Source organism: Podarcis melisellensis (assembly GCF_964234715.1).
Source record: "Podarcis melisellensis genome assembly, chromosome: 7".
NCBI lineage: Eukaryota > Metazoa > Chordata > Lepidosauria > Squamata > Lacertidae > Podarcis > Podarcis melisellensis.
The window spans coordinates 89,846,210-89,873,471 of NC_138539.1; the positions used below are offsets into that span (position 1 = coordinate 89,846,210).

Genomic DNA, 27,262 nt, shown 5'->3' on the forward strand with positions numbered 1-27,262 from the left:
TGTGGTTTTCGGCTTGAGTCATTGAGAAAGTTATGTGAGCCTGAGGCCCACCAAGTGTACTTCAGGCAGCTCCTGATACAGGGAAATTGAAAAAGCTGATAAAAGCATTGAGGACATCTGAAAAGGAATGTTAACTTGCTGAACAACTTTGAAAAGTGCTGTCAGAATTAAACCACTTCATCAAGGAAGAGCCCAGACACTGAGATCCAGTTCCAAGGGCCTTCTGGCAGTTCCCTCGCTGCGAGAAGCCAAGTCACAGGGAACCAGGCAGAGGGCCTTCTCGGTGGTGGCACCGTGTAGAACGCTCTCCCAGCAGATGTCAAAGAGAAAAACAACTACCAGACTTTTAGAAGACATCTGAAGGCAGCCCTGTTTAGGGAAGCTTTTAATGTTTGACAGACTATTGTAATTTTAATATTTTGTTGGAAGCCACCCAGAGTGGCTGGGGAATAATAAATTGTTGTTGTTGTTATTGGCTTGAAGTACTAAATTAAGAAGTACAGATTCAGGAATATGCAAGGGGAAATATCTGTGACAATTAAGACCCATTCTATTCAGGAACTCATTTCACTCCTTTTGTTTTGCTATATACTGGATTAACCAGTATATAAACCCCAGCAAAAATAATAATGCAAAGTCCTACTTCTTAGGTAAAGGTAAAGGTACCCCTGCCCGTACGGGCCAGTCTTGACAGACTCTGGGGTTGTGCGCCCATCTCACTTAAGAGGCCAGGGGCCAGCGCTGTCCGGAGACACTTCCGGGTCACGTGGCCAGTGTGACATCGCTGCTCTGGTGAGCCAGAGCCGCACACGGAAACGCCGTTTACCTTCCCGCTGGTAAGCGGTCCCTATTTATCTACTTGCATCCGGAGGTGCTTTCGAACTGCTAGGTTGGCAGGCGCTGGGACCGAGCAGCGGGAGCGCACCCCGCCGCAGGGATTCGAACTGCCGACCTTTCGATCTGCAAGTCCTAGGCGCTGAGGCTTTAACCCACAGCGTCACCTGCGTCCCCTTAGGTAAAGGTAAAGGTACCCCTGCCCATACGGGCCAGTCTTGACAGACTCTGGGGTTGCAAAGTCCTACTTCTTACTGAGTGCCAATTAACCAGACAGGAAAATTTGCTATGGGAGGTGGAGTGGGGTAGTGTAACTGGTAGTGGTGGCAAAGCTGCTTCCTTCATAGACCAAGTAGAAGATTTGGAGGAAGGGATTGAGTCAGGATCATGTCCTGGAAGGAAAGCCCTTCTCTCTCTGCACTGTGGTCCCAGTCCTGATCATTGCTCTTCTCTTCAGCTGGTTTAGTGATACTTGGTTTGGAAATAAAGTATAAGGAAGTAGTTGCTACGTACACTGAACTATAGAAGTTTGTAAATTTGAAGAATTTGAATCCCTAAATTGTCAAAAAGCTTTCAGAATGCTGATGGCAGCTGAGCTGAACGGGGTGGGGAGGAGTAGAGGTATAAAGAAACTAAAATGAAGAAGGCTGAACAAAGGCCAAACTTCATGTGATGTTAACCCAGAGGTTTGCCCTTGATTTTTCTTGCAAAAATAGCCAGTGCACGCGAGTATGAATTGGGACCATGTTGCTATTGAGCAGCATCAAACTGGTGGTTGTGAAACCAACTCATAACATTTATTTGACACTTTAGAATACTCAAAGCAGTTCACACACATTACCTTAGTAAACCTTACTGAAACACAATAGGTTGCTGGGGTGTCACACAGTGTCTGTGTGTGTGCGCGCGCGCATTTGTGTATGTGTGTGTGTGTGTGTTAGAGAGAGAGAGAGAGAGAGAGGGTTCATGGTAGGTTGTTATCTGGCTCAATCTCAGCCGCTGTAGAGCCTCTACTCACAACAGACCCAGGCATTGGCTAGACACCTTCATTTACTCTCCCAGTAATTGACAGAAGGCTCTCCTGTGAGAGAATCTGCAGCCAAAACCACAGATGCATGATTTCTAGAGAGCCATAAACGAGACTGTATGATGTCACAACCTCTAAACTTTGGTGGTAGGAAGGAGAACAATAGAAAACTTCATCTTCCTGTCACAGCACACTCTTCTTACCTGTGATGGGATAAAGTTGTCTGTGGTCTCCTCAAAGAAGCACACATCATTTTGAATTGAACTATAGACTTCTGTAACTTTTAAGGATTATTGCCAGCCTGATTTTCATCACTGTATCTCTTTGAATCCTGGCAAGTATTTTATTGTGAGTAAATCTTGTTTCTTGTTTCTTTAAACAGTCTGAGAGGGAAACATAAAAAGGAGATGATCCAAGTCTGCCAAAGCATCATTGGATATCATAATTCTTCTAGGTTAAACAACCTTGTCTCTAAAAGCTTCTAAAGATAAGCTGTGCAGGGATGGGATTTTTAATTCTGCTGAAATAGGTATTTGCATAGGAGGTGAAGGTGACTTGATGGAAAGGAAGCCAGGACTCCTGTTCTGCAACATGGTGTGTAGCACTTTCTCTGCCTGCGTTCATCTATAAGCTGTGCCTGCCAAAACTCTCTTGCACAGCCATGGTGCTATAGAAGAAAGTAAACAGGTCACTGAGGTCTGGAAGATACAGAACCCTTTGTCCTACTGTGCATATGGAGATTCTGCCATCATGCAGGCCTTTGCCTCCTGAGAGAAAATGTATTGGACTGGTTAGGGGAGGGGTGTGTGTGCAGAAATAAGGTTAGCTAGAGAGCAGTACCCTGTTTCCCAAAGAAGCTCCTCTTGCTGGATTTCCTTAGAGAGACCAAGGCCAGGATTCTGCGGATAATTCATTCCCTAAATAGATTACATCTGCAGGATCATGGTATGTGAACTTGGGTGGATGACTTCTCTGTTCCTGCCATCTGGGAGGAGTGTCCACAGTTCAGATGTGGAGATTTGTGCACAGAACAGTCCAATATTAAATTCTAGCTATTTTCAGTGAAAAGGATCTCAGGCAGTGAGGCTGGGAAATACCTTTTCTAGAGATGTTTGAAAGCTGAGCTAGAAGATCTGAAACAGCATAAGGAAGCCTCATATTTAGAGGAATCAAAAGTTGCAGAATCATAGAATTGTAGAGTTGGAAGGAACCCACACAGATGCCAACTCCACCTGCTGTTTATATGGGGAAATCCATCCAGAAAGCTTTCCCTGACCATGCGAGGTGTCCTGTGCTTACTCTGCATCTGTTTACCCAGCGGGGTGTTCCTGCCCCACCCCTGCCATTCAGATACAGCACAAACACTATTTCACAGTGAGCTACTGGTTGTCAATATTTTTGTCTTCTCAGTGAGATTCTTTATTCTAAGGACCTGATTTGATGATTGCCATGTAACAATTCATTTACTAGGAATATGTGATGCAGTCACATTATGCAACATTTCAAATAAACACCTCTCTGTATGACAGATGAGTTTTCAGATGAGTATCCTTAACCTTCAGTAGGACACAATTTCTGCAGAGGGAAGGAGCAAATCACAGGAATGCATTACTCACTGCTAAAGCACTGCTCTACAAGAAAAGGGCATTAGATTTTTTTACAACAATTTGTTTTGGCTTTTTTTCTTTAAACAAAAGAAACATACAGAATTGTCAAGTATTTAGACTATAAAAGACAAAGACCACAAATTTAAAAAACCAAGTGTGTGTTCTGTGATACTGCAGGGTAGATAAATCAGATTGGGAAAGACTTTTATTGGCAGCCAATCTTTGTCACTGCTGGAGGAGGAAGCCAGAGAATGCATTTCTTCCAATACTTGGACCGTGCTCCATCTGAAAACTGGTACAGAGAGACAATGATTTGCTTATACCTGAAGCTGAATGAATAATTACAATTGTTGTTTTCCCATTTAAATGTTGAAAGAAACACATCAGATTTAAATTCAAATTAAAAATATGAATGTGAAATTCTCTATTCAGAATTCAAGATTTTGTCTATTGGCAGCCTGGGACTGTTTTGGCATTGGCAGGTCTGGGTATGAATGTTCAAAAACTGTAAAATGCCAACAACTGTAAAATGTTAAATACCATTGAATACTATCGATCATCTAATGCCAGGCACGGAATACCACCACATATAGCAAGCAAGTTTCCTCTGCCCCCATCTGGGCATGTGACCCCCCCCAAATCCCAGGCACATGCAGGAACTTCTCTGGCTTTCACCACAGGGATGCTTTGATCCAATTCCAGGGTCCCCCGGAGTAAAGAATGACCAAGCATGTCTGAAGGAGCCTCACAAACATTTCTGGGCTAACTTTAACACAAGAGCCTTGTGCTTTTGGATGACAATAGACTGTTGAGCATCTGAAGTTCAGTTAGATCACTGGCCCGTCTGTTGCAATGGGTCTCAAAGTCTGAGACTTTCCAAACCCTGGCACTTGAAATCCTTTTAACCAGAGGTACCAGAAACTGAGACCCGGGGCCTTCTGGATTCAAAATATTACCTGTCCCATTCCCCATGTTGAGGAAATTGGTTCTCTTCGTAGGAATGTTGACGGATGAACCGTTGGGTGACTTTTGCATGCATATCTCAGTTTTTCTCCAAATAAATTGTATCATCTCACATTTGGCTCCTCTCTGGGGAGGTTGAGCATTGACAAATCTTCCTCTCAGATGCATAGATGATAAATCCAACATTTAAGCAGCCAGTGCCTTTTCCCACTTTGGTGAAGGGCTCTGAGGCAACTCAAGCAATCTTTGCCCACAAGAGGTCATTCAAAACCCCTGGTATACCCCTGGATAATACAACTTCATTTCACATAGGATACCAAATGGCACAAAAATCTGTCTCGGATCAGATGCTGCACTATTTTTGATGCCCTCTTCTTATCCAATAGCGCCTCTCTGTGGTTGGTTACAGTATTGCTCCCTTTCCCCCTTTCAGATCATTTTAACAGATAAAAACAAAGCCACAGGCTCATGCATCACACTTCTTGATTGAGAACAAGAGGGGAATGACATTTTTAAAAAGAGAGAAGTTAGTGTATTCTGTTGTACAAGTGGGGTGTAAGGAGACAACCTATTCCTTTATTCCTGGACCCATGCTAAGCAGTGGTAGCACATAGAACATTCTAGGCCTCGCATGTGTATCTCAGTAACCCTTACTACAGTTTTGCAAGGTGGAGAGGCAGGCTAACATCATTATTTGAGTGTGGATCCTTATGCAATCAAAATGGGCAAAATCCACAAGGAGATCCACAGCATCAGCATACTTAGGGAAAATTCATTGTGCATGCTCAGTGGGCATGAAATGCTGGCAGTTAGAATGGTGGAGGAGGAGGATGGAATGGAGTATTCGAGAAAAGGATTTATCTTGTTGGCTGGAATCCTGAACAGGATTGCTGCTATAGGGGCAACACAAAGAAAAGAGAAAAAAGAGACCAGCTTTCTATGATAATCTCTCTCTGCTCAAATTAATAATTTTTGTTCTGGGGACTTCTTTGCTTTATAAATGAGAAAGGACGTTAATTTAAAGTTAGGTGGTCTTAATGAGAGATGGAAAGGCAGTTACACCTACTCTCCCCTGACCACTTGGGAATATATTAATCACTGTTCCATCTATTAACCCTGAGTAATCACATCATGGAATAACTAAATCTGTTCTTGTTCATGGGGCAGTACTCAGGCATCACCCAGAAACTGACACACAGCCTCTTTCTAGTCTTCTGATTAAAAAGAGATCACAGTTGTTCTCACAAAGAATGAGGAGATAGAGCGAGGTGGTAGAATTCTGGATTGCATTATTTCAGACTACAGTTGGGGTGTGTGCATGCCATTTTTTATTTTAAAATCCTCCAATCCTCACATTAAAAACTCCTTGCATGCAGGAAGTTGGCACCTTAAGGAAACGGTTGTACTAAGAGTGGTTTTGTTTCAACACAGATGAGCATTGTAAAACATGACCCCCCTCCTGAAGCCTGAAGTGGTACATTCCAGAATCTCCCACTTCCTCAGTCTACTGCATCATTCCGTTTAGTGGGTAGAATGGCTCTTACACATAAAATGCATGGATGGTCACTATCTGTGCTAGAGAGATACAACATCCAACATCTGGATGTTGCCTGACAGGGCTCAGATGACCCCCACTGGGTGCATCTGATTCAAACAATTATCTACATCTTCATTCAGTGCCACTGTCACCACCAAGATTCTGCTGTACTCTCAACAGTGAGATTCATTTTATATGTACAACTCTGCAAAGTCCCCTTAGCCGCCCAGAGTGGCTGGGGAAACTCAGCCAGATGGGCGGGGTATAAATAATAAATTATTATTATTATTATTATTATTATTATTATTATTATTATTATTATTATTATTATTATTATTATTAGAAACCTGTGACAGTTTCTGCACACTGAAGCTCACAGGCAGACTTCTGGGAATCTTTCAGGCATTGACCTTATGTGCAGGCTGGATGTGAGTTCACCACCACAAGCAAAAAATGCCTGGTTTGTGTGCTACGAAGTCTGCTGGAGATAATTGACACAACCAATTGCTCCACACTTTCATGGATTCATGCTTTTGGTAAATGGATCCTCCAAACAATTCTGTAGCATTATTTTCTCCCCAAAGTTAGCCTGTATTTTGAATGCAGTTCTACACAAGTAAGAACAGCATCTGAAAAACCCCGCTCATGTTTTCGATTATGACATTTTGAAGGAAGACACATCATCTAAAGAGCACCCACCTCCATAAGACAATTACGTCTAGAGACTTGAAGCTGCCTGACTGCGCTGCACACAACCAAAATTAAAACTGACCCTTGGCATTCAATGTGTATTCCAGCTGCCTCCTCCCCAAAGCAGGGAAGTGGTCTGGTCATTCTGTGTGAATAGATAGAATTTCATCACCGAGTGACGATGTTTAACTTTCCAGCCAAGCCACGTTCTGACTTAAAAGCAGCCTGGCCCTGCTTTGCCAGAGGGTCAGATAATGGACAGGGAGCTCCCCTCAAGCCATGGGCGGACTATTATGCTTGCTTGTGAATTAAAGTGAAGAACGTATTTCGTTTGCTTCGTGGCGAAGGAAGTTGACAACCCCATTGCAGCGTTTTTATTTTATTCTATTTTATTCCGGAATTGCATTGAGTGAAACAAAAAAAGCAGCCGCCCTCTTATTTGATTAAGCAAATAAATAAAAAAATACTTAACTAACCAGTTGCATTGCAGATAACTTGGTTCTGCCTCCCCCTAAAGCCTGCCACCCCAAAAATAAATCCTGGCTACGCCCCTGAGCAGATAACAGATCAGAAATTGAAGATTATACTTTTGAGTCGCTGCACCATTGTTAATCCAAATAAAATAGTTGGATTCAGACATAGCACGCTTAGAAACTTCGAACACCAACTTCGGCAGTGCTGAAACAAATAAAATAACAAACTCTTTCTATCCATCCCATGTGAACAACATTTTAAATCCTAAAAGGTACATCTATGCCCGCTCTGGAGTTCCAACGGGAGAGGGGTGGCGGGGGGGTGGAGAGTCAACTCTGCAGAAATGAAGGGCTCTAGTGACCCCTTGTGGCGAAAGCGTGTCAGTAAAAGGGAGAGCCTCGTCCCGAGCTTGACGCTTGTTCCTCCCCCGCGGCTCCTCCGCCTCCTCCTCGCCCGATTGTAAGCGATTAAAGCTCGCCTAGCTAGCTTTATTAATAACAGCGTTTATAATCGAAGAAGGCCTCCAAGAGGAAGAGAGGGAGGGAGGGAAGGAGAGAAATAAAGCAATAAAACTAAATTGTTTTCTTTTGATGGGGGAGATGAGAGAGAGTTTATTTGCAGATGCTGGGATAAAGAGAGTTGATTTATCGACAGAGCAAGAGTGTCGCACTCAGGACGCCACAAGTACATATTTCCTGAAATATTGCTCAATACCATATCTAATACACACCAACACTTCACGAGTATCTGCTGCTACATCGCTCCGCGCGCGCGCTTCTGGAGCTGGGCCCCGCGCAGGAAGTTCGGGGTGGCGGGTGGAGGCTGGGGCGGGGGGGGGGGCGGGTGTCGGTGGGGTCTCCAACCTGCTGCCACCAACCGAGAGTTTGCTTTCCTCCCCTCCTTTCTGCCTTCTCCTCTCCACCTCCTCCAAGTGATCGCACGGTGATCGGTCCTTCATAAATACAATTGAGAATTGTCTTTATACTTTGTAAATATTGGATTAGCTTCTCATTGACCAGGCCTCTTGAAAAGACCCTTTAAAAAAATCCCACGCCAGGTCTAAACTAAGCCGTACAGTCAATAGGTAATGAAAGTAGGTTATTTCCTGAGCTTAAAGGGGTTTTTCAGCTCATTATCAGGTTAGCTGATTCTCCCTAAATAGCTACTCCAGTGACGGGATGCGGGAGAGAAAGCGCTGAGCGGGGGGGGGGGGGGAGAAAACGGCTCAGAGAGGAGGCGGCTGAGGTAGCTGTTGGGAGAGGCTGTCCAGTGCTCAGGAACGCGCGCGCGCACAGACCTGCAGCTCCAGGAACAAACCATCACTTTTCAAATGAACGGAACATTTTTTCATTGTCTTCTTTCTCTCCCTTCCCCCGCTGTAGTTCTTTCAAATTGCCTCCTGCTATTGTCTTCAAAAACCTATTGAGTAACAGCGACCGCTTAACCAATGAACACAAAGATTTCGCTCCGGCGTTTCTATTGAAATACCGAAAAATGTGCTTTCCTTCGAGGAGGCTGGGCTGGTGGGGCCCGATCGAGCCACGAAAGCACACAGCCCCTTTTGAGGAACCGAGGAGGCGGGAAAGGGGCTTGTTTTGGTTTCGCAAACTGGCGTCCTTTGGAATGCGAGTCAATCCTTATTGCCAATATGGCATTACTTGTCGTTCGGTACCGTGGCTTTCAGTGGGAAAGTTAAGCAAGCGCTTAATCACCCCAGATTAAGCAGTATTCGCACTCCGAGCCTAGTCAGATTTACAGTACCAGGAAACAAGGCCCGTTGGTCTCAATGGGATTTACTTCCCAATAGGTATGGCTGGATTGCCACTGTCAAACGGGGTAACTATGCGTGCTGCGTCCTGGCCGTTGGTGACTCGGAAGAAACTGACTGGCTAAGGAAGAACTGCAGGTTTGGAATAAAAGCTTATCATCAGTGATTTTTGAGAATCACACCCCGGTATACTAAGGAGGAGGGTACTAAACCAGAAACGCCCTGGCTTCCCTAGATAGACAGAAAGACAGATGTTGGACTAACATAGTAAGAGGTACAACCCCAGGTGTACCGATTTTTCGCAATGGCCTGCTATATTAAGCTAAGTGCTGTGATTAAAAAGGCACGACTCAAGCACAAAATTAAGCACCTTTAAATCTTATCGATTTCCAAAGGGCAGATATAAGCAAATGCTTAACTTTCCCCGTGAAATCAGTGGGACTTACAAGCGCTTAAATTTGCCTGGATGATGTCCATCAATCATCCTCCAGAGAACTTCCTGTGGTCATTCTAGACGGCATGGGGCTGGTTCTTGATTTCTCTGGAGGAGGGCAGAGAACCACACACATATATCAGCAGCCAGCAGCAGCCAGCAGCAACCGTATCCAGTTGTGATCTAAGGAGTCTCTGCATAACATCACATCTCCTCGTGAATGAGATTCCTTGTTTTCTAGGCCCAGCTCAGCGAGCTAAACAGCCAGCTAAACAGTTAGACAGGCAGCCAGAGGAACTACAATTAGGATGGACGGGGGGGTAGGGAGGCATAAAACCAACGTTTTTTTAAAAAAAGTAATTTTATGGCTGAGTTTTTGTTTTAACCTCTGTGTAGATACAAGAACCTAATTGTCTGTGAAACTAGAGGCATATTTTCAGTAGACTCTAGAGAGAAAAAAGAGGCCATGTTTGCTTTCAAGAAGAGGGAGGGAAAGGACTCTTCTTCTTCTTCGAATAGATATAGCACGGATTTTTAATTCGTCTTCCTTTCACAGACAACAATACCGGTTTTGAAAGGCGGATACAATTTGGGTTTTGTGAAGGTCCCTTTCTGCCCTCTCCCGGCCCAGCTGTCCATATGGAATAGGGCATGTGCAACGTGGCTCACAATGGCACCAACTGACAGGCGGAACAAAACCCGAGGTAGTTCCCCCTGACTCGGGGATGCTCTGCTCATTCCAGATACGCCAATTGATGAATTGCATTTAAACACACGCACACACCCACACCCCGAGAAGAACAAGGGAAAGAAGAAGAGAGAGGGAAGGGAAAGCGTTCTCCCCCCCCCCGTCCCTTCCGTGGCTTTCTTTTCTTTCCCCCACCCCAACTTAATATGCACGCCTCTAACATCCTCAACTCCCAGCCTTCCTTATTGTGCCGTTTTGTGATGGGTACTGTATATTGTGCAAAGATAGACTACCCCAAACTCCCGCGCCACCACCGGCGTGTGAAATGGAAGGCCACCGGGGGTTAGGGCCACACAAGACTTCGCCAGCTTGATAGACTTAGTAGAGACCGGAGAGACAGCGGCTCCCCGCACTCGGCGCGCGCGCGCACAGACACACCGCCCCTGCTCTGGATGGAAGGTTTGCTTTTAAAAAGAGGGGGAAGAGAGCATTTCACTGGGACGGGGCGCTTGAATGTGAACCACGATAGATCTGTTCTAAATATTGGGTTTCTAGGAGTCGAGTCTGAAATCGGGGCTTGAAGCAGGCCTGCAACTGGGTGCAAGCAAGTCGGACAGAAGGAGCAGGTGAGCTCCTATAAAGACCCTCCCTAGCAGGGGAAAAGGCTCCTTCCTCCCCCCACCCCGAAGAGCAAACTCAGCTTCGAGGGACAAGCTGCCAGCCCACCGGAGGCAGTTTTGACGGCCCCAATCCCAAATGGGCTGCCCCACAGAGAAGGCTGCAGCTGGTCCACGGCCGGACTAGCAGAGAAGCCACCTCAGAAAAGGAGGCAGATTTTCTGCTTTGGCCTCCGAGTTGGCGGCGGGCCCTCGAGTGCAGCAGTCGAAGGCTGGCTCGCTCAATGCCCAGCCTCTCCGAGAGGCGAGCGAAGGCTGCGGCAGAAAGAGATCTCGGCGCCAGATAATTGTGTTTGCTTTGGATGCGGAGTTGAAACGTGGCCAGCTCTGGCGGAAGCTCCACGGGGACCGCTCTCCGTGCCCAGGGTGCCCCTTCTCTGGATCCACTTGTTTGCTGAGCTTCGGGAAAGAGCTACAGTCTCCGACATGGCGCAGCATTGACCTGTGAAAGTGCTTTCGACGGGCCTGATTTCAAATCGCATTCTTCGGGCAAAGCAGACAAGCGGCCCGGATAACCTGTCAGCTAACGCTTTCAGCTCGTATCAAGCACCACGCGATCCGAATTAAGTCCCCATCTCTCTTTCTTCCTTCCGGATACGAAATGGACGTGCTCATGTCTCCTCTTAAGAGGAAGGTCTTTGGGGGGGGTCTTAAAACGTCTCCACCAGGCACGCTTCACCTCATTAAGCGGCTCCAAACAATTCCCACTGTCTAAAATGTCTTTCCCTGCCCAGGAGGGGAGCAGAAAAACCACACCTTACTGAGGTTCAGATGCCCCCCAAAACAAGACCCTGAAGCAGCCCGCGGTTTCGTCTGCGTGGACGTGTGAACATTGGCCTCCCTCGCCAAAGTCGCAAAGACCTGGCGAGAAGTCGCGGAAGGGAACCTCGCGGCCGGACTTCCAGTTTCGAAGTAACCAACCTCAACCCAGCTGAGAAAGTAAACGCCATTGAATTGCTATTAGAATCAAAAGCTTCTCATCTTGAAGGAGCACTCTTACATTTAAATGAGGCTGCGGGAGGATGGGGGGGAGGGGCAGAGGGGAGGCTGATTTTTCCTTTCCACCCGTCACTTTATCTCCTTATTAGTATCTCAAGTAGATAAACTTGAGCAGGCAGAAGGCAAAGAGGAGGAGATTATATTCAGCTTCAGCTTGAAGAAAGTTTGGGCCGGGGGCGGGGAGGGAGGGAGGCCCCGTTCCTGTCTGTCCTCGTCCTCAAGAGTTCTAAGACTCCGAGTCCTCCTCCGGCTACGGCGCACAAGCCCTGGGCAAACTTCGCTCGCAAGGCGCTTAGGCCTCCTCCCACCGCCCCTTCCACGGATCCAAACCGGAGACCCACCCGCTTCCCTCTCTGCTGTGTCTTCCAGCAGGAGCCCCTTCCTCAGAGTTTGTTCCAGCGTTACTAACAAAAGAAAAAGAAAAACGAGAGAGGCTAACTTAATGTTTAACCACAACAAAAGCGTTCCGTTTAATGTGAATTTAAAACAAAACAAAACACAGCATTCTGATTAAAATTCTTATAAAAGTCTCAAAATCTCCTAGTTTTCTGTTCGGATTTGTACATGTATATTTATATGGATACTTTTTCATTCCGTATGTGTGTATACATACATATATACACGCGCGCGCGCGCTCCTCCCCCCCCCCACGGGGTGGGAATTTCCTATCCAATCAGAAACAAACCAAAAATAAAGGCCGGCCTGAATTTATGTCAACAATCACTAAATAGGTTTACCGTTAAATAAAATAAAAGTAGAAGTGCTAATAGTGGCCAGAATTATATACATGACCATAAATATCTCTGCATAAATGAGAAATAACGTTCTATTTTAAAATTACTCGCTCCTTGGTTAATATACAGCTGACAACAGCTTCTACGGCACACAAACATACTTTACAAAAACCACAAAAGCGTTCAGTTTTTAATCGTTTTTTATTATTTTTTTAAAATCTGTAGTTGTAGGTAGACAGGACCACTAGCAACGGTGTATTCCCCCCTTGTAAACATGGCGCACAAAACGACCAAAATAATGAAAACTGACCCCCGCCCCCAAATAAGGAAACCCCCTCCCCACCCCAGCCTCGGAATCTCAGTCTTGACCCGTCCACACGCGCGCGCGCGCGCACCCTCCTCCCCCAGCCGGACTGACTTGGAATCCTTCTCCTTGGAGTCTCTGTGGCTCTAGAGAGAGTTCACCAAGTCCATTGCTGGGCTTGTACCAAGTGGTGCGCTGAGGGGTACTGGGGGTTGCTGGCCGAGCTGTACTGGGCATTGTACTGCATGTGCTGGAGAGACTGGGCGCTGTAGGCTGAGAAGGGGATCCCCGCCTGGAAGGTGGCGGCAGCCAAGTCCTGTGCCTTGAGCGTGTGGCACGGCTTGCCGTCCCTGACTAAGACGGGCACGGCTACCCGGCGCGGGGAGGGGAGAGGAGTCACTTCCATACCTTTCTCGGCCCGGGCCCGCTTCATCTTGTAGCGGTGGTTCTGGAACCAGATCTTCACCTGCGTCGGGGTGAGGCGGATCAGGCTGGCCAGGTGCTCCCGCTCGGGCGCCGACAGGTACCGCTGCTGCCTGAAGCGCCTCTCCAGCTCGTAAGTCTGCGCCTTGGAGAAAAGCACCCGCCGTTTCCGTTTCTTGCCGGAGTCGCCGTTGCTCGAAGTTTCCTTCTCGTTGTCCGGAGACTCGTCCGCCGAAGGCTCCGGAGATTTGGACGCCGAGTCCTGTTGGGAGTTGCTGGATGCCAAGCCGTGCACTGAGGGGAAGCCACAAAAGACGCAATTAGAAGAAAGCCGACCGGCCGGCCGGGCAGGCAGGCGAGCAGGATCGAGCAGGCTCGCAGGATCCGCCCCCCCTCACCCTCTTGGTGACCCGCCGGGCTCTGCTCCTCCTCAACTTCCCAACCCGGAGAAAGGAAAGTGACGGGGGTCCTCTGCAACCCCCTCGTTTTGGGACGCCCACCCTCATCCTCAATAAGAAATGAGCCTCTGGGTCTCCAAAGGGAGGTTCACCAAGACTAAATGTACAACAAATTGCAACGGGGAAACCCCAGTTTAGTTCTGCATATATGTGACAACTAAGTCCCTAACAGCCCTTTGGATTAAGTGTGTGTTGTTGGAAACATCTCTATCTGATGCGTGTTTGTCACAGCCACACATTCTCCTTCCGCATGCGAGGTATAGGGCGGCGACTGTGCGTTTTAATCTTCTTTCCCTCTCGGAAAATTACAAACACAAATAGAAAGCATAGAGGCAAAACAAGGTAACTATCTATGCCATGTTAATAAATCTGTTGGGAAACACAGTACTGTACAGAAATAGTAAGAGATAAGGATTTGTAGATATAGACAGACCATGGTCACCATAAAAATCTTGGCGCAATCCACAGCGGTCTTGCGTAGCTCCCAATCATTTTAATGCAGTCTTGCGCAGGAGAATATCCCGCTGGAGCCCCCCGCCCCCGCTTTTTACAACGTTTGGACTTTGGTCTCTTCCTTTAACAAACAAACAAAACGGACTTCTTCTTTCTGGGCTACGTGGATTGATTTTTAAAGGATGATTCAACAAGCCATTCTTTGATCCAGCACAGCCAATGGGACGGTTTACAAACGTCTAAAGCAAAGCCATCCAAAATTTCCCCACAAAGCATACTCTGTTGGTTAGAGAAGTAGAAAGAAGGATTCAGGGGAAGCGGGTGTGTGTGTGTGTGTGTGTGTGTGTGTGTGTGAGAGAGAGAGAGAGAGAGAGAGAGAGAGAGAGAGAGAGAGAGAGAGAGAGAGAGAGAGAGAGAGAGAGAAGAAATACGGTTGGGTGGCTGGGAGAATTTTGGAAGGCACATTTTAAAATCTTTTCAGACTAGAGTTTTATTCTTTCTCAAACAAGGACTGAAAGCCATTATTTTGACTCGGTTCAGGTAATTAAAGAACCCAGATCTCCCATTTGTTCCCGTCATTTCCAAGAAGAAGTTAAAACACGCACGACACACAAGAGCAAAAGGAGGAATTTGGCGAGGGGAGAGTAGCGGAGGAGAAGCCGCACGGCCTCATCCGGGCTCCTGGCGAGGGCGAGAGACTCACAAAGAGAGGGGTCCCCAGTGTAAGTTTGGCTACTTACAGGAATACTGGATGCTCTCGGTGGTGGCGAGCCAACGCGTGTAGGGATTATCGGTATTGTCGTAAAAGGGGTTCTTCAGAGGTAGCGTCTGAACAGAGTCCAAGGCGGTTGTCCCCAAAACCCCGGGTTTTTTGGGGGGTTCCGGCCCCTCCGCCTCTTCGTCGCCCCCTTCCGCGATGGATCCGTCTTCGTCATTGGTGTCAGGCAAGTCCAAGATGTCCTTTACAGAAAAGCCGGTCTTTGTGTTGGTCAGAGACATATTCCGGGCAAATCTGAGGCAGGAAACTTTGAAGGACCAGATTGTCAATCCTCTTGCTTCGCCAAACATACACCGGTTGGGGGGGGGAAGGTGGGGGGGAGAGAAGAAGGAAGTGGGGGGTGTTGGGTTGGAATAAAAGAGGGGACGCGGTGGCAGCGGCGGAGGAGGCGGAGGAGGGGTGACGGTGGTGGGAGGAGGAGGGCAAAAATCAGCGGCGGTCTTTCAGCATCTAATATCTGCGCTTTTCGAGCTTGGCTGCTCAGAGCCGCGGAGCACAAGGGGGGCAACTGGCGGGGCTTCCGCAAGACTTTGTAACTCCAGGAAAAATGCCAACGTGCGTTTACTTGAGGGTCTGCTTTAAGCACAGCGCGCTGACGGTGCCTCCTCGAAAAAAACAAGCCATTGCTGAGACGGGCAGTCCATATAAGGTTGGTCTCCGCACATGAACCTGCCGAGAGGAGGGAGAGAGGGAGAGCGGGAGAGAGGGAGAGAGGGAGAGAGAGAGAAGGGGGGGGGGGGAGAGAAATGCATTAAAAACGCAAAAGGTTGGCCACGTGTGGGCGGGTCTTAGGAGTCAAGTGGATGAAGACAGTGTTTGCAGATGTGAAATTGCGGGGTTTTTTTGGGAGGGGGGATACGAGCCTCCACCATTGGTGCTGTAGCACATGATGAGTGGTATAACGTGTCAATTAATTACAAAGATGGGGAGGGTCTTTTCTCCACAGTATTTACATACAAAGGAGCTGCAAGTAGCCAGATATTCCACATACTTGAAAGTACATTTTAACAAATTGCCTCTGGTTTTGTTTTTTTTAACCCACCCCCACGCAACAACCATCACTACCATCTCTAACCCGATTTTGCATTCATTTCCCATTCTCGTTGCTGACATAAAGCTGCCCCCCTTCTCTCTCTGTCTTCCTTCTTTCTTTCCAAGCAAGCTAGAAAAATGACTGTTTTACGGTGGCTTGAGCTAAATCCGCCACTTTTAGAAGAAGAAAGTGCAAAGAAAAGATAGAAATGGGGAATTTATTCAAATTACTGGTTACCTAAACAAGATGTTGTTGGGATGGCAAGAGCCCAACTTATGTAAACCTCCTAGGTCAATATTTTGGTTGAGGCTTAAGGATGAGTGCTAGAAATTAAACAGCAAGTAATTGATTCCAGTTTGCTCCGAAATCAGCTAAACTGGCAATAAAGAGGGTAATTCAGCTCCTAGATAGAGTCGAACGATTTTTTGGTGTTTTCTTTTTTTTATTTGCACATGACTAATTTATTTCACTCTTCCGTTTTCTGGAGAGATTACTTGTGCGTTTAACAAGGCATACAGCTGTAAAAGCCAGAGCTAGCCTTTTTTAAAAAACAAAGAAACAAAAACAAAACCAATTCTGTTTTAAACTGGATTTTTTGAGAACCCTCCCCCCCGCTGGAACACGCATTTCAAAGGCATTCTTTAAAAAAGGGAAACCAATGAATTTTACGTCTTTTAAAATAGCACCTAAATTCTCTCATGTATGTGCCCAGAATACGATGCTACTGCTTATTCAGACAGTATTAAATAGCCTATCTTAGGGACACTGAAAGGACAATAAACCTTGTGGATGGGAAAATTCCCAGCATTTTCTGTCTTCACTTGAACCAAACTCCCCCCCCCCGCTGCTGACTCTCCCCTCCCCCTCCGTTCTCCCCTCCCCCCCACTTGGTTTGGTCCCCAGAGGTTCACGGCTCGTAGCCTTTTCTTGGGACTCTCCCCCCTCCCCTCCTTTTAAAGAGTGAACTCTCTGTCCCTCGCTCTACGGCTGGAGGCGGAATACAGCAGCATTGTTTATCTCCGAGGGAATCTGGGTGGGGTCGCGGGGGCGGCGGAGATGCGGACGGCAACATTTCGGGCACAGCTGAACTCGGTGGATGGGATCCTCCTGGGGTCTTCAAAGACGGCTTGGGGGAAGGATGGTTTTCAAAAGGGGAATCAAACAGGACTGCCCCCCACCCAGTAAAAACCGCTTCTCCCCAAAGCCCCCTGACACTTGCGGAGACGATCAAGATGCTATAGTTGTCAGAGTTTCTCAACCGCTTGGAACTGGGACTTGGAAACTGGGACGCGGTGGTCTGGGTGTGTTTGTGCTGGAGCGTGAGGTGGGCGATCCCCGAAGACCTTTCGAAGCAATTAATGGTGGTTTATCAGTTTATATCTCCCTGTCCCACCCCCACCCCATGCCTCCCATCTAGTATGTGATGTGGATGACAATGGTTCGGTTTCGGGGTTTTTTTTCGTTTTTTTAAAAAGCTAGTCCCTGAGCGCATCCTGGGTGGTCGGACCGGGGCAAACACAAATACAAACCGATTGCTAAGCTGCGGACAATGGGCGAAATGTAGACAAATGTCCGGCTTCTGTTGGAAGCCTTTGTCCTAGACCAGGTTTTGCATTTATTTCACTGGCGAAATAATACATGATTGACGCCCTCTTTCAATGTGTTCTAACTGTTTGGAATAAATCTGAGGTTGTTCCTAGTTGTCATGGCATTCAACGTCTTTCAATGGACTATCTCTTCATTCATTTCGGAATCTTGCCACAATATTAAGGAAAGCCCCTTCATGTGGATGCGACCGAGCTCCTCTCCTTTTTTCACTTGACTAAAAAATAAAAAAGACACATTTTGTATATGTGCGTGCGTGTATCTCTCTGTGTGCGGGGGTCGATTCAAGGAAGCACTAAATTTTAAAATGATACGCATAGTTTTTTATTGCATATGCTGAGAAGGGGGGTGGGGACCGATGAAAATCCGGCATTTGATATGCATGCAGGAATTATTCAAGTTAATAGTAAACGTGTCTATAAAGTGACCCCCCCATTTTAAAACACATGAGCTAACTTGAGATAATGCGCTCAAGTAATTTAAGGCAGCAAGGCAATCCGGTGATTATGAAGGGAAGGATTAAGCAGCAAATGTAGCAAATACATGAATTATAAATTTTACTTGGGGAGCGGTGAGATGAGCGGAACCTTCATTGTTCTTCCGGGTTGTTATGTAATTTTTTGAGGTTTGGGCGGGCCTGAGGGGGTGGGGAGTAACCCGTCTCTTTGGCTCCAGGCCAAGGCGGCAAGACCCGCAGTTAAAGAACAAGATTTTTCAAAAATGTTAGCAGCACAGTTAACAGCAACAAACCCCACCGAGGACAAGCAAAATACAACTTCCCCTCCAGTTCCTGTTCCCTTCTCTTTAAGACAAAGGTTGTGATGGGGTGGAGAGAGGTGAGGAGGTGGAGACAGAGGAACTACTGCTGCCTTAGCTGCTCTTCTCCTCCTCCTGTGGGCCCTTCCTGTGGTTGGGAAATGGCTTTTTCGCCCTGTGTCGTCCTTGTTTGTGCTTGCTTTTAGGTGAGGCTGGAAGTGCCCACCTGGACCCTTGCCGTGCTTGGGCAGTGAACAAAAAAGCAGCGTGTTTTCTTAAAAACCCGGATAAAAGTCTCACTTGTTGAATTGTATCAATAAAGACCTCCCGGCAGAGTTACACTCTAGAGCACACGCTTCCCATGTGATGGGCTCGGGGCAGATTCGCTCCCTCCGGCCACCTGATAAGCAAATATTTTCCTAAGGGAAAATCAGGGCTCCTGCAGAACATTAATCAGCCGCCCTTCGAACGGCGATGACAATAGGCCATTGAGAAGCACACACACACACACACACACACACACACACACACACTGAGCGACACAGCTGGACTGTGACCAGCTATTCTCCTTTGTACACAAAAGAGCTGCAATAAGTCATAATTTCTATTCCCATCAGCACCACTTCGCCCTCCCCGTTCCGAAATCAATCTATAGAACTTACTTACAAGTTTGCCTTACATACGAAGTTCCCACAAGAACAAAGGAATCGCTTAGTAGGAAGGAAAACCTCCCCCCCCCTTTGTTAAATATTTTCACCCCAAAACTCCTCTCTTTCTCCCCTCTGCCCCACGGAAACCTTCGAGTGGAGAGGGAACGTGAGGTGGGTGCGGGGGCGACAGGACTTGGGGACTTCGCTGGGGGGGGGGTTCAATGAAACACAGGGGTTCTTTCCACTTCTATCTACTCTCTGGTAGGGATAGAGAGGAAATGCTACATTCCGGCCTAAAGGGGTGAAATGCAGCCAGCGTCGCAGGGAAAGATCTCTGCCCAGTCTGTCGCCGGTGGGAAAAGCCACTCGGAGAGACGGAGGCAGGCTAGGGGCGAAGCAGAGAAAGACGTCCACGACCAGGGCGTCCCAGGTCAGGTCTGGTTGGATTTGTTCTGAGGGTGCGACAGATTTTTAGCCACTACGGTGAAAGGCCGCTAGACCTTCTGAAACAGGACTTCATATTCCTAGAGATTATTCTTCCCTTTCAAAAGGGGGCCTCGACTTTTTCTCTGACCTCCTTTTAGTGGGCCGTAAATGGCCCTCATCAGACCCCCTGCTTGGTCGTTTCCACCAGCCAGTTCCCCAGGCCTTCCTTGGCCTTCTTCTCGTGGGCTGGTTTGTCCCACAGATTGGCGGCCCAACCAAGCTGTTGGCTTGCGTTATGCAGAAGGGCATTTAGCCTGTCTGTCTGTCTGTCTGTCTGTCTGTGCTGAGAAGCGGTGCTCTTAAACACCTGCCAGAGAAACCGATCTGGAACGTCAGAATATAGAGATTCTTCTCCAGGCTACATTCGCGTGTTTTGTTTTGTTTCCCTTCACGGTTCCTCGTATGCGAGGTCTAATGGACTCGGCCAGGGTGGTTCAGGGTGATGATGGTATTAATCGACATTCCTAGGAAGAACTGCATGCAATGAACCGGGGCTCTTGGGACCTTCTTGAAATGCCTCTGCAGATATTACGGAGGGCTGAAATCTGGTTGTAGCATTGTCTCGTTGTTCGCTAGTCGAGAAAACTCCTACGGAATAGCGTGCCTCAGATGAGCGCTCACTTACTGAACCTCCCTCAACGACAGCAATACAAATAAATCTGGCAATGGAGGTGGGGCAGACCCGCGGTTGTGGCTTCTGGAGACCCAGGGCGAATCGAGTAGCGATTCTGTCCGCCCATCAGTTTGAGATTCCTGGAAGGCTCCTCCATCCAGAGACTACGGAACCCTAAGCCCCGGAATTAAAGGATGGAGGGAGTTATTTGAACAATTGAACAAGAGGCTGAAAAGGAGAGGTGCGTGTACACAGCGTAAGTGCTTGTACTTCAGCACAAGTGCCCTCTAGGAGCGAGGAAGTGTTTACCTGTTTACTTTTACAGGTAGCTCAAACACCAGGCAGCCGCCTGCTCACTGATTTCTGCAGAGGTCTTCACCACCCTTCGAGCTTGGAGGAAGTATTCAGTGTCCGAAAAGGGGATTTAAACAACAGCAACAGCAACAACACAAGGGAGCCAACAGTTTGCAGGGCATAAGAGCAGGGAAAGAGGCCCTCTTAGCCACCACACTCATGTAAATTGCTTGTGCACTTCTAACATCGAGAGCTTACAGCTCAAGGAGGGCTTGCTGAAGGAAGCCGCACCACCGCCAGGAGAACTTAAGGTTCTTCAGCAGCGGGAGAATTACGGTGAATTTGGAGGCAGGACTCGAAGGTTTGCAATGCAGGTATTTGCTCTTAAAACCAGGAATCTGAAGACACGAAACTTATAGCATACCATTCGATTTGTTAAAGTGGTTGGTCCTGAAGTTTAGTCCTCAATGAACACTGCACTTTAGGATCAATTCCTAGTCAAGATTTATAGCAACAGCGACGTAATGCTGTTTGGTATATATGTCTCTGCAACGATTACAGTTAAATTCCAGCCAGGGGTCACTATGCAGTCTAATAAGCCTCACACCCTGCAAGATGTGGGGAAAAGATGCTGCAGGCAGCCAGATGCGCCCCCCCCAGGGCTGCCAACGTGAATAAAATATGGGGGGGAGGTAAGCCCCACCCCACATAATCGAGCCCATGACGCGGCAAACGTACGCCATTTCAATGGCAATGTGCACCAACTTTGTGGGCCATGCTTCCCTCAGATATTTTAGGGGGGCAGAAGGGACCTCAGCCGCTGGGAGTTGGCTCCTATGGCCGCTTGGCCTTGATGCTAAAGAGCGAAAGGCATTATCTTGGTCTCCCCTTAGTGGACAGAAGCATTCTCAGCCATAAAAAAGTTCAAGGTCTTTCTATTCATCTTGAGGCATAGGATTCCTGGGCTTGATTTGTGTGCGTTTTTCTTTGCCTGGAGGAGGAAAAGGAGTTCCCTCTTTGTGGGTGCGCGCGCGCGAAAGACAGAGAGAAAGTACAGTATATAGGATTGATCTTTCACCCGTCACAAAATCCCATCTCAGATAACAGCCTTCAAGTGGATTAGTTTATTGTTTGATTAGAGCAAAGGTGCAAGCAAAATGTTTTTATTCGCTCTGTGCAGACAAAAACACACCACACCTTTAACGCTTCTTGTGAAGATTACCCTAGTTGGAGGCAGACACAAAGCCTTGGTTGTGGGAATGGCGTGTTTTATCTCAGGATAGGGTATAGTGTCAGGATAGGGTATACTTAAAATCAATAGGAAAATATACATTACAGGTAATATGTAAGTCAACCTACTTATGATTATTGTTTTCAAGTGATTCACTTCCGCAACACACCCTGAAAACAATGAAGTCGCGCAAGCCTTTGTTTTAAAAGTGTATTGTAGAGACGGGGCTGGGGGAGAGATTGGTAATTAATGAGTGCCATCTTTTGAAGCTGATAATAAAGCGTCATTTGACAAATGCAAGGCACAAGAACCACCCCTAAGTAGACAACTTAAAATTGCATTTGACTGCAGACCCCCTGTCCCTTTGCATATGTGCGCGTGCTCGAACATTTTAGAAGGGCCAGATTTATCTCTTGACGAAAAAGCATTTTTTCTGGTTTTATTTGCCGAAAAGCAATGTGCAAAAGCTACTGACGTCAGAAAAGATAACAATAGCAAAAGTAGTATACTCTAAAAGAAATATTCTGAAAGTAGAAAGCTTGGATGGAACTGTTTTGGTAGTACAGAGGAGACTCCTGGAGTGAGGAATTTCTGGTTTTGGAACAAGCCACCAATTAAGCTCTCTTAACTCAGGTTGAGAAAGTTCTGAGCTGTCAGTGGGGCGGAATTGCCTTCACCTTACTCGAAGAACAACACAAATATTCCACAGTTCTAGGAAGGGAGGAAAAGAGCCAGTAATCGCTACACTGTCAGGATGGGTTATCCCCCGAACGCTCTGAAAAAGCAATCTGTTCCTTGTCATCCGCATAGTAGAGAAAAAAGAAAAGAAAAAAGAAATTGTGTTCAGGATCTCTACATCTAAATGAGCTTTTTATTATGATGGTTATTATGAATTTTTCGCCCCCTGCAGCCCTCGCTTTGATAACAAGCTTTCCCCAATTCTTTCGGAAAATCTCCCAAGGTCATAAATTGTAATAGACGTCATGGATTTTTCTTTCCTGCAGGCTAATCGGTTATTTACGGGCTGAGAGAAAGCCAGAGGGCACGTGTTAGGACTTTGATAAAGCTACTTTAATGAGGTTTTCACAGAAATACCCAAATAATCTAATCTAATATAATAAATTAAGTTGTTCCACCAACTCCCTAAGCAAGCAAAGGAGAGTCTTGGCGTTACCATATAATTCCACGGGGGCTGTAGAAATCGGACTCGTCTTTCCGCTGTAAATATTATTTTCTGCAAAAGCTAAGTCTAGCCTCCGGGCATCCTTTCGGTTCCAGACTATTATGAGGGTTTTATTTGTAAACTAAAAGCTTCCTTCCCTCCAGCCAATCCTTCAGCTTTATTCGTTCGCGTCTCTCTAATGATTAAGCGTGCCTCAATGAGATTAAACATTGTCAGCTTGCCTTCAGAGCTGTCTCTGCACAGATCCATCCCTTTGCTTTTGATAAGAACAATTTGAATAGAAGAGATTTCTCGTTCTTTAGGCAACACAGAACTGAAAGCACTTGGCTATCAGAATTAACTTTGTATGTCCTCTACATGTAGCTCGAATGCGGGTGAGTAGGGGGACAAGGGAAGGCAGTCACTCAAAATTCACTCATATTTGAAGCGATTTTACGAGCGATATTCAATTTATACACTCTCACGAGTTCTCTTAAGGTGAGCTCAAATAGGTAGGCATATGTGAAAATAATGATCACACCAAGTACACGAGCGAAAGTTGAAAGATGGGGAACTCTTGGATTACCACATTGCAGCACCGAAATGCATTCCCCCAACGGGGGAAAGGAATGAAATGAAAGGCGAGGTTTCCTTTCAAATAATAAGAAACGGGAGAAAGTCAACTAACTGTCGGAGAGGGATTTCTAGCTCCGATCCCATCCGGCTGATTCTCAACTATTTCTGATACTATGGCGAACTCTGCTGACTCCCTCGAGAAGTGTCTCTCCCCCCGCTCCTTTTTCCTAACAGTTCCTTTTTCGTTCCTAGTAAAATAATCTGCGTTTGAGAAAGGGACCGGAGCAGACGGCCTGTCCCAGCCAGGAAGGATCCCTACGCTCAGCTCCCTAAGAGAAGCCAGGCGAAACCGACCAACAGAGCTCAACGTTGCTGCACAGAGTAAAGCGGCAGGGAGCTGAGGGGCGGCCAGACTTGTCAGGAAGCAGCGCGGAGGGCGCGCGCAACCGTCCGCAGGGGCGCGTGCACCCCAGGCAGGTAAACGTGGGTCTTGCTTCCCCGCGAGACTCTGCCGGAGGGGCGGAGAAGGGAGGGAGCTCTGCTCCACGCGCGCCTGCTCTCCCCTGCGCGGCCAGCCGGCTGGTAGAGAAAACTCACTCTTCTCGGAGACAGAGCATCTCCCTTCGGGCTGCAAGCCGCCTCTTGCCCCTCCCTCCCTCCCTTCCCTCGCAGCAGCTTTGAGGCCGCACCTGATCTTCCCTTGGCCAGGTGAGGAAGCCCTAGGGAGCCAAGAGCTTCTTTCGGGCCAGGCTCTCCGCTGGCTCAGCTCCTCCAGAGGCTCCGTCCGCACCACCTGCCCGGAAGCGAGGGCATGGCCCTTGGCTCCCCTCCCCGCCGCCGCGTTGCCTCTCTTTCCTCCAAACCACAGCCGCCTTTACGCGACCCCCGCGACAACTTCGCTTCAAAGGGTCGCTTGACCTTTCTCCCCAGGCGACGCGCCTCCGCGGCCCCGAGGCGCGCCCAGGTCTCTTCTTTCCGGCGCCCAAGTTGTTCGGCCAGGTAACAGACTTGCCCGCGCCCCGCTCCACACAAAACACCCCCCGGACCTCAGTCCCCCCGTCCCGACTGGACTTGCTGCGCACAGGCCTCCCCTCCCCTCTCCCTTCCTTTCCAGAAAGCGGAGCGCCTCACCTGGTGGCGGGGTGTGCGCGCCTCTGCCCCGCGGTTTCCCTGCGCTGCTCGCCTGCCTGGCTGGCCAACCGGGCGCGAGAGACGGCTTGTATGTGCGGGAGAGAGGCGAGCCGGGGGTCAGGAAAGGCTCCGCCAGCCGAGGCGAGGAACTGCTGGGAGCGCGGGCTGGCTGGCTGGCGCGCGCGAGGAAGATGCAGATGCGAGTGACTGTGTGTGTGTGTGTGTGTGTGTGCGTGTGTGTGCGTGTTTGTCCAAGCGGAGGCTGCTGCTGGTGGGCTTTATATAGACACCCCAGAAGCCTGGACTCCTTCCTTCCTCCCTCTGCGCTCCCTCACATTGTCTCAAATCAGCCAGCAGCTCTTGACGAGCCAGGTTAGCTGGGGGCCCCCTGCGCTCTCTCTCTCTCTCTCTCCCCCCCCCCCTCAGCGACGCGATCTTGTTTGCTTTGCTTCCCGCTCTATGACGTGGGACAAAATATTGGCCATATGTTCATCGGTAATAAATTGGTGCGAAGCGCAAACACAACTGTTCCTGGATGGCTCTCTCTCGGCTGCCTCCGCCCCGGCTCTGCTCCTGAGCAGATGGACCTGCACGCCGCGCCGCCAGCCCTGTCCAGCCCCGCTCTCGCACTCCCTCTCCGCCGCAGCCCCTCGCTCAGATCCCGCCGGATCTGAAGGTCTAGGAAGCACAACTACCGCGGGACCCTTTCGGGCTTTCTCTGCCTCCTCCCCGCTTCTCTGGCGCAACCACCCCCTAAACTTGGAGGTTTTTCAGGCTTGTCCGCTGCTCACTGCCCAAATTCTACCCCCGCCGCCTCCATTTTTAACGAGCTCACCTCCCCATAAATCGCTGGGTAGCTAAGGCGCTATAAAACCTCCAGGGGCCAGATGTGGCACGTTATTTATGTGTGAAAGCTCGTTTACATTAGATATGCTGATTCAAGCTTTGATAGCGCGCTTTGCAAGAGATTAAGGCTGGTTTTCCATCGGTGGCTCCAGCTGCAGCTCCCTCCCCCCCGCCGTGGTAGTGGTGGAAAAGGAGCTGCGCGGAGAGAAGGCGGGGTGGCCTCGGTTCCTCAGTGTCTAACCTCAGACAGCAGGAGTCCACACGTTCTCCCGCTCGCTCGATGCTGATAGCGGAATCCTTGAAGAGGTAATCCTGGCTACAACTCACGGTTGCGCCTTTCCTCTTTTCCTTTAGGCATTAGGTCTCACAGGACGCGTTTCATTCCGTATTTACTACCTCGAAGAGAGCAAAAGAACACTAGCACTCCACCTACAGGAACACACCTCTGTGTGCTCCGTGTTAATTAACCCGGAATTACTAGTCACGTCCCTGGTTCCTTAGCGATGTAGGCGCCCTTACTCCACCTCAAGCGCGCATCGGAAGGGTGAAAGATGACCGGGGGTTTTTAGTCCAAAGATCAAAGACGGGTAAACAAGACTATAAAAACCACCCTCATTCCATTTGATAGCTGTTGCAGGCCTGGTACATACAAAAGTGCGCGCAGGCGAACGCACACTGTTAAGATCAGAATTGGGACCGGTAACCCACATAGGAAAGAGCTCCTGAGGTTAACGCTAAGATTGCTGGAGATGGCAACCCAATAAAAAGGCAATTCAATTCGAAGAGTTATTAGCAAACGAGAAAATAGCAGCTGCGGCGAGGTTACATTTCGAAAATTGTGTGCAGTTTTGATAACTCAATCTAAACAAAACTCACCCGCTCATGGAGCTCAAAGAAGTGTAGGAAAGGACAGCCAACGTGATCACGGACTTGGCTGGAGGATCTTCCACAGGAGAAAAGGCATTCGAGGGGGGGGGGAGTAGGCCAACCGAACGATGACGGAGAGGTACGACATTTCCATCCTCTCTTCGAACGCTAGAACTCGGGTGTGCAAGGAAGGTGACTGGAGGGAGGTTCAGAACTTCGCCACAGAACTTCTTGCCACAGCATGTGACGATGTAAAATGTAAGCAGGTGAAGACATCTGCAGGATTGCAATAACACTCCTCACGTAGCAAGTACTATGGAGATAATGGATTCATATAAAATATGGACTATTGAAAAAGATGCAGTAGAAAAAGTTTGATAACAGGACCCACGGAGGAGAAGGTGGGAAGTCCAAAGATTTGGAGGAATCTGTAAATGTATACAATATGGGTATGGCTGTATTGTTATAATTTTATATTTTAAAAATCAAATAAAAATGTGAAGGCTTGTAGTGAGAAGGTCGCATTCTTAAGGACTAGTGCCAAATTGCACAATCTTAATCCAAGTCTGGAATTTTTAGTTCAGTGGCCAGGCACAAATGCAAGGTGCAATCCTGAACACACTAGCTGAATACATTGTGACCAAACTGGATAAAATTATATTATAATTAAAATTATACTGTAACTCTACCTTCAGCATCCCTGTTCTCTTCTGTGGGATGTGTTATTACTAGAACTAGAACAGTCAAGTACAACACTTTCCTGTTGCCTAGAATGGACACATAGGGGAATGTGGCTCGAGAGGAAGGACTTCCTGTCATACCTGCTCTGGAGCTTCTTCCCCCTGTGCATGACCAGGTAGATGGGTGTGACCCAAGATGACCAGATAAAAGGACTGGCCACACAACCATCTCTCTCTTGGACTCTTACTCTCAATGCTTCCCCCCCTCAAAAAATGTTTGGGGTACTCTCATTTTGACTCAAGAAAATCACCATTTTATAGTTCAAATTGGGAAAAATACAGTAAATGGACAAAAGTACAAAGATTCACAAAATGTTTAGGGGTATGTGTACCCCTGCGTCCCTCCAGAAAAAAAGCACTGCTCTCACTCTTGGACTCTCGCTCTCCTGGCTCTTAGCCAGTGCATGGCTCAACATAGCTTCACA

At 47.9% G+C, this 27,262-nt stretch overlaps 1 protein-coding gene and 1 long non-coding RNA gene across 4 annotated transcripts in view; one reads left to right on the forward strand and one right to left on the reverse strand.

Moving 5' to 3' along the window:
* Positions 1 to 3,264: 3,264 nt before the first annotated feature.
* NKX2-2 (NK2 homeobox 2) lies at positions 3,265 to 15,137 on the reverse strand (the record flags this gene model as incomplete). Of its 3 annotated transcripts, none has more annotated exons than XM_081917906.1 (3): positions 3,265 to 3,760; positions 13,144 to 13,452; positions 14,810 to 15,137. In XM_081917906.1, the coding sequence occupies 3 exons, from the start codon at positions 15,135 to 15,137 to the stop codon at positions 3,582 to 3,584; spliced, it is 816 nt and encodes a 271-aa protein (XP_081774032.1). In that variant the 3' UTR covers positions 3,265 to 3,581. The 3 variants fall into 3 exon arrangements, with proteins under 3 accessions (XP_081774032.1, XP_081774031.1, XP_081774030.1); XM_081917905.1 differs by lacking the exon at positions 3,265 to 3,760 and adding an exon at positions 7,465 to 8,084; XM_081917904.1 differs by lacking the exon at positions 3,265 to 3,760 and having other exon boundaries at positions 12,785 to 13,452.
* A 272-nt stretch (positions 15,138 to 15,409) lies between these two features.
* The window catches only part of LOC309373640, a 47,641-nt gene continuing 35,788 nt past the window's right edge, over positions 15,410 to 27,262 (forward strand). Inside the window, exon 1 of the long non-coding RNA XR_014170120.1 lies at positions 15,410 to 15,496. This is a non-coding gene — a long non-coding RNA (uncharacterized lncRNA). The remainder of the gene's footprint in view (positions 15,497 to 27,262) is intronic.